This window comes from Gymnodraco acuticeps, unplaced genomic scaffold (assembly GCF_902827175.1).
Source record: "Gymnodraco acuticeps unplaced genomic scaffold, fGymAcu1.1, whole genome shotgun sequence".
Taxonomy (NCBI): domain Eukaryota; kingdom Metazoa; phylum Chordata; class Actinopteri; order Perciformes; family Bathydraconidae; genus Gymnodraco; species Gymnodraco acuticeps.
Genome location: NW_022990565.1, coordinates 828,364 through 843,251, shown reverse-complemented (window position 1 = coordinate 843,251; position 14,888 = coordinate 828,364). Strand labels below are relative to the sequence as shown.

At 45.2% G+C, this 14,888-nt stretch overlaps 1 protein-coding gene across 1 annotated transcript in view; it reads right to left on the bottom strand.

Annotated features, from left to right (window-relative positions):
* deptor (DEP domain containing MTOR-interacting protein) overlaps positions 1–14,888 on the bottom strand; it is a 34,850-nt gene that overhangs the window by 6,834 nt on the left and 13,128 nt on the right. Inside the window, 5 exon segments of the mRNA XM_034227772.1 lie at positions 1,670–1,687; positions 1,689–1,775; positions 2,205–2,275; positions 3,446–3,583; positions 10,875–11,063. Of these exon segments, the coding sequence (XP_034083663.1) occupies positions 1,670–1,687; positions 1,689–1,775; positions 2,205–2,275; positions 3,446–3,583; positions 10,875–11,063 (503 nt within the window).

Genomic DNA, 14,888 nt, shown 5'->3' with positions numbered 1-14,888 from the left:
TGGAGGATAGAGACACAGTCTTTGAAAGCTTGCGTGTGTCCATGAAGAGAAATATGAAGAGCTTTGAGATGCTCTTATTTCTCTGTTGCCCTTTTGCCTGGACTGCTGTGCCAACACCTCACAGCATCTCATTCTTGCTGCTGGGTTGTATTACTGCCTAATAATTACATAACAACTCAGGAGAAGTGAAAGAGGACTAACCTTTTAGGAACTGCAGGGAGTGCATTCAATTCCTAATAATAAAACTGGTGATGATGTAGCTCCAACTGTTGCACATGAAGAATGTAATCTACAAGGATCATTTTATATTCAGATTTTGTGTAGGTTTGTTTCCCCTTAGCTTATAAAGATAATGCTTTGTCCTAACCTCAACAAATAAATAAAAACACATCTACAAAATATAGTGTAAAGTTAGATGAGGTCCTCACAATCACTGAGCTCAACTGAGTAATCACACACTAAAGAAGACATAAACACACCTGCTTTCTGAGGACACATTTATAACCGACGTTGAACCATGACACACATTTCCATGGTGATAAGACATGATATATATACGACTGTTGACCACTAACAGTAACAAATGCAGAAGTCATATTATTTACACCGACCATTTCCTCTTTCAGTGCTAAAACTTAAGATCCTCATCCTTCAATCTCTACAGCTCATGCGCCTTCTAACTGATGCTCCTGCCTTTCCTTTATTCATTCATATAAGTTTCATTTGGCTGCCATTAGGGGGAGAAAACAGCAGTAGATTTGCAGTATTTCTCTGTTTAACCGAAAAAAGCATGTTATTTTTAAATCACTGTATGTCAAAACCATGTAGCTGAAGAATTTCCCAATTTATTTTAAAAGGTTATAAAAAACTAAAACATTAACAGTTTGGAACAATTAAAAGATTATACTTAGAGCCTGAGGAAATATTATAATAGTCACTGTGAAATTCTTAGGACCAGTAGTGTATCCTGTGTTTCCTCTCCAAGTCATTAGTTTCTCTGCTCCACTTTTCCTCTCTTTTTTTCCCCATTCAGTCCTTGCTCTCTCCTCCTCTTTCCGTTTTGTGGTTTAAGTCGCCACACTCTGCATTCCCAGAATTCCTTGCTGCCACTCTGCTTACATACCTTCATGGCAGCTATGGAAGCAGAGCCACCATTACCCAGCTTGTACAGCTTCTCTCTGACCATGTTTCTCATCACAGGATGCGTCCCTGTTTTTTTCTTTTTATTCTGCTCCGTCATCTTTGTCTAACACTTCTCGAGCAACCTGCACTTAAATATAACAGTATGCATTTTATTTAAGTGCAGACTTAAAGCACTCACTCTTAAAAATAAAACGTAGTGTGAATCTACTTAGCTTTCCTGTAAACATCTTAGCGACCAAGCAAAGAAGATCGCAGATATCAGAGGCAAATACCAAGTTTTAAATTGCCTATGCATTTCTCAAAGACTTAAACAACTAAGGGTTTTCTCATATTGCACTGTGGGTCAACAGTTGTGAAGAGAGTACTAAACGGCACACAAAAGGCACATTTCTCCAACAGTAATACCTCCTCATATAACCTTATTCAATTAAGCTAACCCTGTTTTCTGTCTTCCCCCACACCCAGTGGAGGAAGCACACCAGGCTCACATTTCTGTTAAGTCTCCTTTCATCCTCTCCGTCCTTACCTTCATGCCAGCAGCAGCTTGCAGGTCCACCGGGATCCACAGCCTGGATGTGGCAGGGTTTGCTGCCTCGCACCACGAAGCCCCAGCCCACAGCATCACCCACAATCTGAAGAACAACGAGAAACATGAAATGTAGATAAATCTCAACGATTTTAGCGCCCACTGTTTGTATAGAACCAAAAAACATTTGCTGATGTGGTTGTAGCAAGTGAGATGATGTTTGTGGTGAATCTCTACATAATATACTGCTTCCAAAAAAAGATCAAACCATCCACACTGTGCAACATGTTTTTAAATAATGGTACAAACATAAAATTACGCATCTTGTAGTATTCACATTTGTTTTCCTTCAAATTATTATCTGAGACACGTGATGAAGCTTCCTGAATATGCACATGACTTTAGTACCACTGCGGGTATTATCTAAAATTGTGTGTTTGTGTCACACATTCCCACATTCGTGTGACTATTGGTATGTGTGTGTGTGTGTGTGTGTGTGTGTGTGTGTGTGTGTGTGTGTGTGTGTGTGTCTTACAGTGAATGTCTTCTTTATAAAAGATCCTCCTAGTGTCTGCAGCTCCTCTGGGCTCACTTGTCTTTTCAGAACTGTTGAGAGAAACACACACACATAAGATGTTACTTGATACCCTCTTACTTGATACCATGAAAATCGAACAAAAACACCCACACACGCACGCGCACACACACACAACACACCAACACACACATATTGTTAGTTAGAAAGTGTGTAGAAAGTGCTAATAATGTCACATGGCTCACTTCTTCCTGAAACAGTATAGCTCCCTTTCCCCTCCTCCAACTTACCCTTAACATTACTCACCACATGACTCTACGCAGGACTAAAGTGGACTTTTGTGTCTCGGAAAATGATTTTACTCCCTTAGTATAACTTATAAAAAGCGTGACGTAACAGAAAACTGGGAAGATATAACTGAGTGATCAGCTACAAGGAGCCAATGTACAAATAATCCATAAAGACCCATCAACTGTACCATGCACTGCTCATATTAAAGACAAATGTGGGCGAGTACACACATCTCACATACTTCACAACAAAGCATATGGTTTAATATAGCAGTTGGGATGATATGAAAAGGAAATGACAAATGAGGAAAAAAATATATACATACTTAATGTATTAGATATTGTCTCTTTGTATTTCTCTATCTGGGAGAACGTCTTCAAAAAGCCTGTGTGTGCTGCTCAGTATGTGTGCTCCTGACAAAGCACTTGTGGTTACTGTGTGCTACTTCACTTTAATCTGATGAGACCGAAGAAGTGAAGTGAGTGAGACCCTTTTATCCTCTTGATCTGGTTATTTCCATAATCTCTCTGGATATCCTGATCTCATCACATCTAGAGGACAGTTCCTCTTTAATGCCTCATCGGCTGCTGACATATACTTTCTATTTATCCGTGTCCTCATGAAAGCATACCAGACTTGTTTTAATGTCTCCTTGAATGCTTTAGATTTTTTTGATATGATAAGATACGGTTAATTTGGAACAGAGGAGGATTTTGTACGTGTTTGTGTGCCTTCCTTTTCCTGTATTGCACGTGAGTGGTCATGTTAAGAGAGCTCTGGTGCTACAAAGAGACTTTGTCAAGGACTCCTCGACACATCAAAGCAAAAAACACACTAAGTTATTTGCACGATTAGCACACAGCAATATTCCAATTTCTTCCTCAGTTTACATGAGGTCATTAACACTGTGTGTTTTGAGTGTTTTGTGTGTTGTGTGTGTGTTATCCCACCAGATTTGGGGTTGCAAAGCACAGGTGGACTGCTGCTGAGCGTGGGACTGCTGCTGTAATACCCGCTGCTGCCACAGCTGCTGCTCATGCTGCTCCGCCGGACTCCCACCGCCACCTTAATCTCTTTAGTGGGACTCACTGAGACGCAGAGAAGAAGAAACCAAAGACAGATGTTAAACAATACATAAGAAACCTTTTAATGTCCCCAGAGGGTCCAATTTGTGGTACAGTACAGTGAATAATGTAGACACAATGAACACACTAAACACCAGTGCATAGGTTATTATCCAATGTGGCTGTGTCCCCTTTGAAATGTTCTGATAATCTATAAGCAATAAACTATAGGTTACTTACGTAACCCCAGTTCTCAGAGTAACATGAAGTGAGATGTCTCACTATGGGATGCGCCTCATCGCGGAGCAACAGAAGCATCAATCTCATTACGCCAATCCTGATTGGCTGGTGATCTTGACGTCAGCGTCAGGGAATCACCCCCTATAAGTAGCTTGCGCCACGACGCATGCATCATTCAAAATAAGCACCTCTTCTCGCTTCACCATAGCAAGGAGGGCCGTCTGGTGAGACATCTCACTTCATGTTACTCTGAGAACTGGGGTTACGTAAGTAACCTATAGTTCTCATTCATAACACTCCGTTCGATGTCTCACTATGGGAAATTGTAGCTCCCGTATTGCCAGACGAGCTTATCTGAATATCACCAACCAAACAGAACTTTAACAGGTAGAGTCCCCGACTCAACAAGGTGCCCAGCACTGCTCGGGCCACGCTTGGAGCGGAGACGTCTAGCCTGTAAAAGCGGACAAAAGTGAGCGGCGAGGACCAGCTCGCCGCTGCACAGATGTCTTGGATGGAAACACCCTTGAACAAAGCCCAGGATGTAGCCAGGCCCCCGAGTCGAGTGAGCCCGCAGACCCGAAGGTGCTTGCAAACTCTGACTCGTATAGGCCAAAGCAATTGCTTCCACAATCCAGTGGGAGAGCCGTTTGCTTAGTAACAGGCTTGCCCTTGTGAGGGTTAGCCCAGGACACAAAGAGTTGGTCATTAAGACGAAGCTCCTTTGATCTGTCCATATATGTGCGTAAAGCACGGACTGGACACAACAGATCCTGCTGCTGTTCCCCGGAGGAAACCAGCGGCGGAGGAAATGCCTCAATGTCAATTGGGGTACACGAACCAACCACCTTTGGTGTAAAGGCAGGGTTGGGCTTCAACAACACTCTCGTTTTCCCTGGGGCGAACTGAGTGCATGAAGGATGTACAGACAGCGCATGAATATCACTGACCCGCTTGGCGGATGCCAGGGCCAGTAACAGCACTGTCTTGAGTGACAGATGTTTCATGTCAACTCCTTCCAGGGGTTCAAATGGGGTCATTCTGAGCCCATTTAAAACCACTGCCAAGTCCCATAAGGGCACCAGTGACCTGGAGACAGGGAGGAGCCTGCGAGCTCCCTTCATAAAACGGCAGACCCAAAGGATGTTGGCTAGCCGTCTTACCCTCAAAGCCCACATGGCATGCAGCAATAGCAGCCAGGTACACCTTGATCGTGAGAAGAAAGCTCTGTGTTTATCGATCAAGTCCTGTAGAAATGATAAAATCACCCCGACAGGACATTGAAAGGAGATGTGTCCTTCTTGAAGGCACCACTCCTCAAACAACCCTCCACTTACAGTCATAAAGAGGACCTGGTGGAGGAAGCTCTCGCACTCTGAATAGTGTTTATTACCTTCTGAGGGAGTCCCACTGTATTCAGATTGTACCACTCACGGGTCAGGCCCATAGTGCCCCGCCGCTCCTGGGCGTGGATGAAGGATCGCCCCCCCCGCCTGAGACAATCTGTCCCTGCGTAGAGGGGGCTGCCATGGCTGCCCGCACAACAGCCGATATATCTCCGCCAGCCCGTACGTTGCGGGCTAAGGCGGAGCCATCAGGATAAGTTTGTGGCGTTGCTCCTTCACTCTGGCCAGAGTTGGGGGTATCAGAGCCAGGGGTGGGAACGCGTACAGAGACCCGGAGGTCAATCGTGTACGAGTGCGTCCACGCCTAACGGTGCGTTTAAATCGTGCATTAAAGAGAACAGCTGTCATTGAGCATTTTCTCTTTATGCGAACAGATTTAACGCGGGCTCTGCCGTAACGCACCCACAGCGGACTCACGATCCTTGGATGTGGAGTCCAGTCTGCATAGAGTGGTGCACCTCTGGACAGTAGTTCTGTCCCGAGGTTCATCACTCCTGGTACATGCGTCACTCTCAGAGAGAGGAGACGTCTGCCGCTCCAAGGGATAAGTTTGTGTGCCAGTGTGTGTGACTGGAGACAACGCAACCTCCCCTTGGCGGTTCATACACGATACTGTGGTTGTGTTGTCTGTCCTCACGAGGACATGGTGTCCTCTGAGAGAAGGCAGAAAGCGTTTTAGGGTGGGGAAACACCGCTAAAAGCTCCGGGTGATTTACGTGCGCCCGCTGGAGGTCTCTGCTCCAGAGACCCCTCACCGGGCGACCTTAGTAAATACCCTATCAGCCTGTCAGACATGCGTCGTGGTGGCCACCTTCCGTGAAAGGACAGCACCCGTAGGCGCGCCCCCGTACTAGAAAGTCGGGTGCGGCCAGTGGCGTAGTGCCATTACGCATTTCATAATAACCAATACTCTCCGCACGCCGTGGCGCGCGGGGTTTTTAGTTTTATTATGAGACCCATGTTGAGCAGGTGCTTTACGAGGACATTTGTCTGCGTAATCTGACTCTGCTCGGCGGGCATTATAGATAAAACCCTCCTTTCTAGGAGAGAGAGAATCTATCTCTCCAGAATATGGGTTGACTCTCCCCGGGCTTGTGAATACAGATAGCCCGAGAGGCGAGGGGGGGTGACGGTGACTTGGAGTCTGTAGCTCCGTGTAACCGTCTTGAGAAACCCAAGCAGATGTCGTGAGCATCTCCCGCTGTATGCTCCTTAGAGCCAGCTGAGATGTCACGTCTCTTCCCCTCTGAGTCTCTATTTGTTGTGTTATGGGGCCCTCCAGTGTCTGAGCACTGTGGTGCCCCATTTCGACCAATCCCCACCGACACAGCGGCATGCGTGTGGCGGTGGTGCCCTTACGGCTCCAGCCGGCACTGCGCATGCGCGTGGCGGGTGGTTGCCTTCACAACCCCAGCCGGCACTGCGCATGCGCGTGACGGTGGTGCCTTTACAGCTCCAGCCGGCACTGCGCATGCGCGTGACGGTGGTGCCTTTACAGCTCCAGCCGGCACTGCGCATGCGCGTGACGGTGGTGCCTTTACAGCTCCAGCCGGCACTGCGCATGCGCGTGACGGTGGTGCCTTTACAGCTCCAGCCGGCACTGCGCATGCGCGTGACGGTGGTGCCTTTACAGCTCCAGCCGGCACTGCGCATGCGCGTGACGGTGGTGCCTTCACGACCCCAGCCGGCACTGCGCATGCGCGTGACGGTGGTGCCTTCACGACCCCAGCCGGCACTGCGCATGCGCGTGACGGTGGTGCCTTCACAGACCCGTCAATTGTCCACCCTTTGAGAGAGGCCGTAGCTGCTCTCAGAAGGGGAACAGTTGACGGACTGTTTATTGTTTTTCTTTTCATTTTTTCGAGCTGCGCCCTTGGCTCGAAGCCTGGGGTGCGTCAGCGGAAGATGATTTATGACAGAAAAATCAATAAGTGTGTGACATGTGTTTATGCGGACTTGAGGATGGTGTTGAGGCATCTCTCGAGGCGGCGGGAACACATTTAGAGCTGGGAACCGTAGACTTCCAGCTCTGTCACAGAGGGGAGAAGGAGGGGCTGTCACACTGCCTTCTTCTTCCTCGACTGCTGGCCGAAATTCTGGGTTGGCTGCGCCTGGGCTGCAGCCGGAACCGGAGATTTCTCTAGGCCAGCTCGCCCTCGTCCCCTGCCTGGGCTGGGGAACTCGGGGCGGACTGCGACCTGCGTTTTCGGTTATTTTGAAACGCGCTAGGGTTCGGGGCAGCTTGGACGAAGGGCTGCCGCTGCGAAGGCAGCGGCTGGGCCCTTCGGGAAGGCAGAGGGTGGAGGGCCTCGTCCTCCTTCGTTTTCGACTCGCATCTGCTTTGCATGGATGGCAAAGAGCGGAGCCGAAAATCCCCTCGGGAACGATGGGCATGTCAAGCAACATCCTCCTTTTCCCCGGTCTGGGACGGTTGGTGAGGTTGAGCCATCTAGCTCTTCCTGCACCACCATGATCACCCATTGTTTTTGCCCGTGGCCCCTGGACGGCCGCAGCGTTGGACACGGAGACAAATGTCTGTGACCGCGGGCCAACTCGTCCAGAACGGCCGGTCCAGGATTACTCGACATATCCTCACCAGAGCTCCGCTTGGTATGCGGTTAGCAGTGAGGAAACGTTCAGAGCCCTGGCGGACAACGCTGCGGCTCTCTGTAGGACCGTTCCGTCATGGTCGACTGGAAATGGTCCACCTTCGCTGGCAGCGTGGGGTTCCTGCTTGGTGACGGGGCCCATCCTCGGTAGGAGGTGGGTTGCCACCAGCAGTTCCATCGGCGGTATGCGGAGCAGGCCAAGCCTCTCCATACCGTCGCAGTCTAGGGAGGAGGCACCCTGGATTGGGGCCTTGTTGGTAAAGGGTCGGTCCCTCCACGAGACCGACACCTCATCCAACATCTCCGGGAAAAGGACCGGGAGGAGTTGCCTCCTTGTCCTCGTTGCTTGGGGAGAATGTTTCCCCTCGTAACGGGACCTGGCGGTCTCCTTGGCCATTTCGGGCCACGGGATGTCTAGCCTGGACGCAGTGCGCTGACACGCGGCCTGCAGGTCCATGCTTAGACAGGGCGAAGCTGGTGTGCTTCTTCTTGCTCATCCGAATCAGACAGGAGGGACTCAGAGGTGTCCTCTTCGTCCCCCATGTAGTCTAATCTCCAGGACATTCCCAAGCGGGCGAGACCATGGTGAGGTCTCGCCGGGAGCTCCCGCCTGGTGAGGCGTGGGGCTCCGTTCCCGCGTCTCTTGCCGCCACCGGGTTCCCGGCCCTGACACGGCATGGGATCCCGGTTCGGCAGCTGCCGCTTGTAGTGAGCCCCAGGACCGACACAGTGAGGGGCTCAGTCTCTGCAGCGGACGCCCCCGTGTCTTGATGCCAAACGGCGAATCAGTGGACATGAGGGAGTCCTGTTCCAACAAGCTAGCTTGGTGTGCTAGCCGTCGGTGTGGAGGCTCTTTCGGGTGAAACGGGCACAATGCCCGCACGAGCCGGGGTTGTCGATAGCCTCCTGGGCGTGTTCCAGCCCGAGGCAGGACGAGCAGACCTGGTGTGAGTCTGTGCCTGCTATCTTCAACCCGCAGCCGCATGACCGAGCCTCCGAGTCCCTGACTCCTCTGGTGTGAGGGGGAGAGGCGTCCATCTTATTCGCCCTCGTGGCGTGGAGAGGACCCGCTCGTAACAGGTACGTCGTTGAGAGAAAAAGTGTTACCAACCCGTCCTTAATCCGGAGAGAAAAGGGGACGGTGTGGGTCCTTTGTTCTCAAAGAATATTGACTGGTGTTGTCAATATACTTCTAATCCTTTTCTCCTCCGTGAGAGAGAAAAAGAAAAAGCGTCCTCGCTACCGTGGGTGTCGGTAGTAAGGGGAAGCTAGCTAGCAACGGGTGCGTAGCTAGCTTGAGAAAAATCAAACCTTACCTTACTTTCCGGGGAAGAAACGGCCGAGGTCGATTTTAATACTAACTGGCGTTAGTATTACCGTCTTCTTGCGAAGCAAAAGGAGTAAGCCGGTGAGCACCCGTCGACCCGAAATGGTTATATTTGGGTTCAGTCTGTGGACCGTTAAGCTTGTCCGGCTACTATAGAGATGTTCTCTGAAGCGAGAAGAGGTGTTTGAATGATGCATGCGTCGTGGCGCAAGCTACTTATAGGGGGTGATTCCCTGACGCTGACGTCAAGATCACCAGCCAATCAGGATTGGCGTAATGAGATTGATGCTTCTGTTTGCTCCGCGATGAGGCGCATCCCAAGTGAGACATCGAACGGAGAGTGTTATGAATGAGAACTGCAATTCCGTTATCTGCTGTCCGCTCTGTGCTCCGTGCGCTCTGGGTCCTGGCAATTTCTGCCTTCCCTTACGTAGTAAACAATAAGTAAAGTCTGCTGCGTAATGTGCTTACGCTGGCTGGCATTCTTTATACTTTACGCAGGGACCATATCTCTGGAACCCATGGTCGATTTGGGTGATTTACACCCTTTTTCTTAACCATTACATCCAATAGAATCGATGGGCAGTTCCCAAATCCACGTAAACATTACCATTGCGGACGTAATAGATAAGCAAACGAAGAGCATATTCTGAAAGTACAAGCCTGGACGGCAAAACTTTATACCCAGTATATTGCCATAAATATGATGATGGATTATCAGTAAAAATGTCTACGTGACACAAAGACATTTGGATTAACCTTGAGCGGCGTTTCTTTTTATTCCGTTGAACACAACTTTTGATCACAAATCAAAAAGGTAAGACGTAATTATTGTAATATTTTGAAACCGGATGTAGTTTACTTTTTCTTTTCTGGCTGATTGTTCCAGGAATTCGGGGGTCGTTACCGTGATGACATTACATGTGTGGAATCTGTGGAGTCTCAGCTTTAATCGGATATCTTGTTTGTGCAGTTTACGATAAGTAATAAGGGCATTTCTACCGTTGAGTGCTGTGCAAAAGTCCGTCTAGCATTAGTTAGCATTTTTTTCGCTCCATGCTAATTCAAAGGCTTGGTATTACTCTTGTGTTTCTTTTTAGCTTAAAAATGGTTCACTATTGTCAGTTAGATGAGTTTCTTACCGTTTTAAAAGGGTATGGAACATTAATAGTTTCATAAATGTTAAGAAGCCCTGAGACATATAGTCTCGTAAGAAAAACGGTGGGAGGGGTCCACTGGGGGGGACCTCGGGCTTAAGAGGTATTAAAGCTCATTTGGAAGGACAGATGCCTCATTAATCCCCATCAATTATCATAACTGGCAACCAATAGTTTTAAAAAAAGTGGGTTACTGTTGTATTTGTCCAAAAAAAAAAGTATTAGTTCTGTAATGCTCTTCCCATTATAAACTTTTTCTGACATGGTTGCACACTTCAGTCAAGTTCCCATGGGACCCTCTCTCTCTCTACCATGTTTTCTAATTACAAATCTAATCGTAGGCCAAGTCAACAAAGACCCAGGCACTATTTACTATTACCAACACAATTATTATCTTCATATGGCAGATAGAACCAGGACAATGGTTCATTTTGTGTGTGTATATCAATACAAGACAATGTTGTTTTTTTCTACAAAAATACTTCAAATCTATAATGGCAATACAGAAACAATCCATTTTCCAAAATGTAAGGCTTTGATTGAAGGCCAGAGATATGAACATAGAGCAGTGAGTACCTGAGAGGAAGCTGGTGTTGCCTCCAATCTGAGTTCTGTTTGCGGAGGGAGGACAGAAGGGGCTGTCGTGACTCTCGGGGATGCAGCGGCTGCGCTCGTGAAGAAGTTCGATCAACCGCCGTCGTCTACGGAAATTCATCCTGAACTGGAAGAGCAGGGGTCCATTGGCAAAGTGGTGTTTGTTGGTGACTAAAAGAAGAATAAATATGATTTGTTAAACATAAGTAGAGAGGAATAAAAACACGGGAATCTTTAGTGTTAAAGTTTGTGAAGAAGGTAGAAATCAAAAAGGATGAGGAAATTGATTATGACATTTCTAAAACTATAACATGAACCATTGTCAGTTAAATGTCTTTCTATACTATTTAGAGTCAGACTCTGGCTTCTTGCACCCAAGTCCGATTATTTTTACTAAGGGCCCCTTTTTTCCCCACATGTCAACTTGGCTCCTCAAATGAACTGAGTGTAATCGAACCTGAAACTTTAAACTTGACAGAGCAGCACTTAACAAACTGTACGCTCACCTGAGCTGATGAACAAACATGAAATGACCTCAGAGAGCTTCAACCTCAGCTACCCTCAGCTGGAGGCAGAGTACACTTCAAAATAAATCAATATGGACCTGACAAAATCACATGAAACTGTCAATTGAATGTTAATGTGCAAGCCCAGGATTTATTTGAGTGAAGTTATTCAATATATATTACAAAAAATAAAGTTTTGGTGAACACTGAAGAGAAAAGGTTAAGTCTTACAGGATGAAGCACATATTAATAGTCTTGACTCAAGAGTTGCTTAATCTTTGTTTTTTTAAATGAATACCCCGTATTTTATCTAATTATTTATAGCTTTGTTTGTTCATGATTTTGGAAAGGAGTTCAAAACTATAGACTACTTAAGTAAATTAAAAATATATTGTTTATTAAAATAAAACAAGGGATGACGATGAAGCACCTAGCAACATACATCTGTAACCTGCTCAGAAATTGAAGCCTAATAATTCTGTGTTCAATAAGTAAGCCTGTATTCCTTAAGCCTGCTCACTGCTGCAGACTGACTTATTTTCAACAAAAGCTACGCTGTAACGTCGTATCGTGATGAGTCATCAGGCCCATTCATATCACCCCCCCCCCCACCCAATTAAAACCACTTTTTTTTTATAAAACCAGCTTTATTTAAGACATTGGAACACTGGCTCAATGGGAAACCTATAGTTAAATGGTCAGTTGGATTATTGCGTTGCATTTAACAGTTTGGTTTCCTTAAAAATAAATTTATATAGCCTGTTAGACCTGACCTTTGGATTTGGTTATGAGCCCAAATTCTCCGCATGCAACATGGGGTTCGATTGTATTTCTGCTGTGTATCTATTTAGTTATCGTTTGATTCATTGGGCTTGTGGTTAATTCACGTGTCCTTTACAAGGCTAACAAATTCCTTTCATCGTATGCGACAAAAGGAAACACACACTATGAAACAGCCTTTAGAGGAGTGTTTCACTCTCATCTCCACATTAAACATGGACAAGGAATCAGGTTTCTCTGCTAGTTTTTCAAATTCTTCTAGTGCTGCTTATTTAGAGTCAGTTAGACATTTACTGCCTTGCCCCAGTATTATCACACCTGCTGTTGTCTTTTTGTAATAGCGATACAGCAACTTTTACTCTGACCATTCATGTGATTTATATACTTGATTTGTTTATAGTATGAACATTATCTGCAACCTTTAAGGCCCGTTCTAAAGCTCCCCTCTATCCCTATTCTCAGCTGGTCAGATGTATAGTGTAAAAAAACAGTGACCATATTGTCCCATGGTAAACAATGAGCACAATGCGGAACCATCCAGACCTTTCCTTCTTTATAATATACGTCATGATGTGGTAGCATGACCTCTGCACAATAACGCAGATAACAGTTATCCTACACCAACATGTTTGTAAGTGTTACTAATGGGAGCTGAGGCCTGTAAACACATGATCAATAACACTTTATTACTTTAAATCACTCTCCCTACTGTAACTAAAGGGTTTGGGATGATATGAACAGTGCAAAGTCTGCATATCACGCAGCAGTGGAGCATTTGTTTTCCACAGGGAGGGTGACACTATGAGGTCTGTATTACATAAACTAAGTGAAGTGGGAGCAGTATTTTCATGAATTATTATTCCTTATGGACAAACAGTCTCTAATCCACATTACATTTGTTCTGCATGCTGTGTTTAAGGCTATCTTGTTTTTAATATGTTTAATAAGTTGTTTGTAATATGATTTATTCTATCCTGTATTTATTCTTTAAAATGCTGCATGGTAGATTTCAGAATAAGAATGGTGAAATCTACATAACGGTTTAAGTTCCAAATGGAAAAAACTAAAACCTTCTAGCAGTGAGGACATCTGCCTCCTCTGCAGTAATACACACTAATTAAATCAGACCTGGTATAAACTACAGGTATCAGCGTCAAATCAAATTTCCTGTCGTGCGGTAACCCGACGGAAACTCATTCAGGATTCACGTTCAATGTTAAAAAAAAATTGTAAATATAAAACTGTAGTGGTCTGACTGTAAGAGGAGGAGAATGAGACCATCAAGGAAGTGGTCAAGGACATAAAAAGAGAAGGAAACGTATAGTCTGATTAAAATTAAGTATGAGATTATAGGACATGTTTAAAACATAACTATATAAAGTTGATAAAATGAGTTCCCACTTCAACCAGCCTCAGTACACTAAATACTGTTTTGAATGAAGGAGTATTTTCACTTAGTGGTACAAGTACTTTTTCTTACATAACTAAGACTCTAAGCCTAACCGATTCACATCCTTTCAAGGTGTATATATATATATATATATATCACCTATTCACAGATAACATGATAGCTAGTAGAACTTGTTGACCTTGTGATACCTGTGACATCATGTCACATTTTTGCTGGTGTTTTATTTCTCTGTAACATTCAGTACCTCTTGAACAGGGACCGAGCCATGTAGGTCAGGAAACGAGACACAGAGAATCAAGACCGAGTGAAATACAACCCCAGCCGGCGTTTGAGACATTATGTGGGTCAGTTCAGAACGACTGGGAGCCCACATGAAACTTCAACAAGTTTTAGGGGTGGACGAGAACGAGAGCTATTTAAAATAGTTTCAGGTTGCAGGGCTAGAATTATTTCTAAAATATATTTTTTTATAAAGGGGCCACTGTAATCTATCTAGGCAATCTTTGATGCTAAAGTGGCCAGTTAAGTGTTCTCTGTGTTGAAAACATTGACTTTTCATAATCAAAACGGTTGTCTTTAGGTGTGCAAATAGGGGCTGTAATCACACTGAGGTCTACAACAGTTACTCGGATTGCATGATTGCCAAGGAGCAAATAGTCAGGCCAGTAGGGTCAGTTGATATGACGTACTGAGCTCTTTGAAAGGATCATGTGATTACAGCAGGGGAATAACTTTCACCAAGTGTCAAGCACAGATAATTACTCTGTTGATAGCGTCTGCCGCCCCAGCTGAAGCAGAAGCAGCAAGTAATAAAATGCGTTGAGATTATATTTCCTACATTTGATCACAATTATTATAACCTTATTTGTGCTAGCATTGAAATGTTTAATTTTGGCTGAAAGGTGAATTGTTCTCATAATATATTTAGTTTTTAGGCATATGGGACTTTTGTTTATTCTTATATTTCTTTATATTTTGCGACTAAACATTAGTGCTGTGTACCCAAAGACCTGATTCAAAAAATTATTATATCGGCATAAAAAAAGAGTAGAATCAAGTATTTCAGATTTCATTTCAAATTCAATATCAAAGATAGACATTTTCATAAGTAACAATATTGCTAAAAACAATGTTAGCATTTCACATCATTTAGCATTCAATTATACTGAATTTGACTTTGATAAAAGTGTCAAAGGTATCGGACTTTAGACTAATCAGAGTACATTTTGTTGCATTTTATTTATCATACCAAATAAAGTGTTTGGAAACAAAGGAGTAATTGAGTGATGCCTGATACGG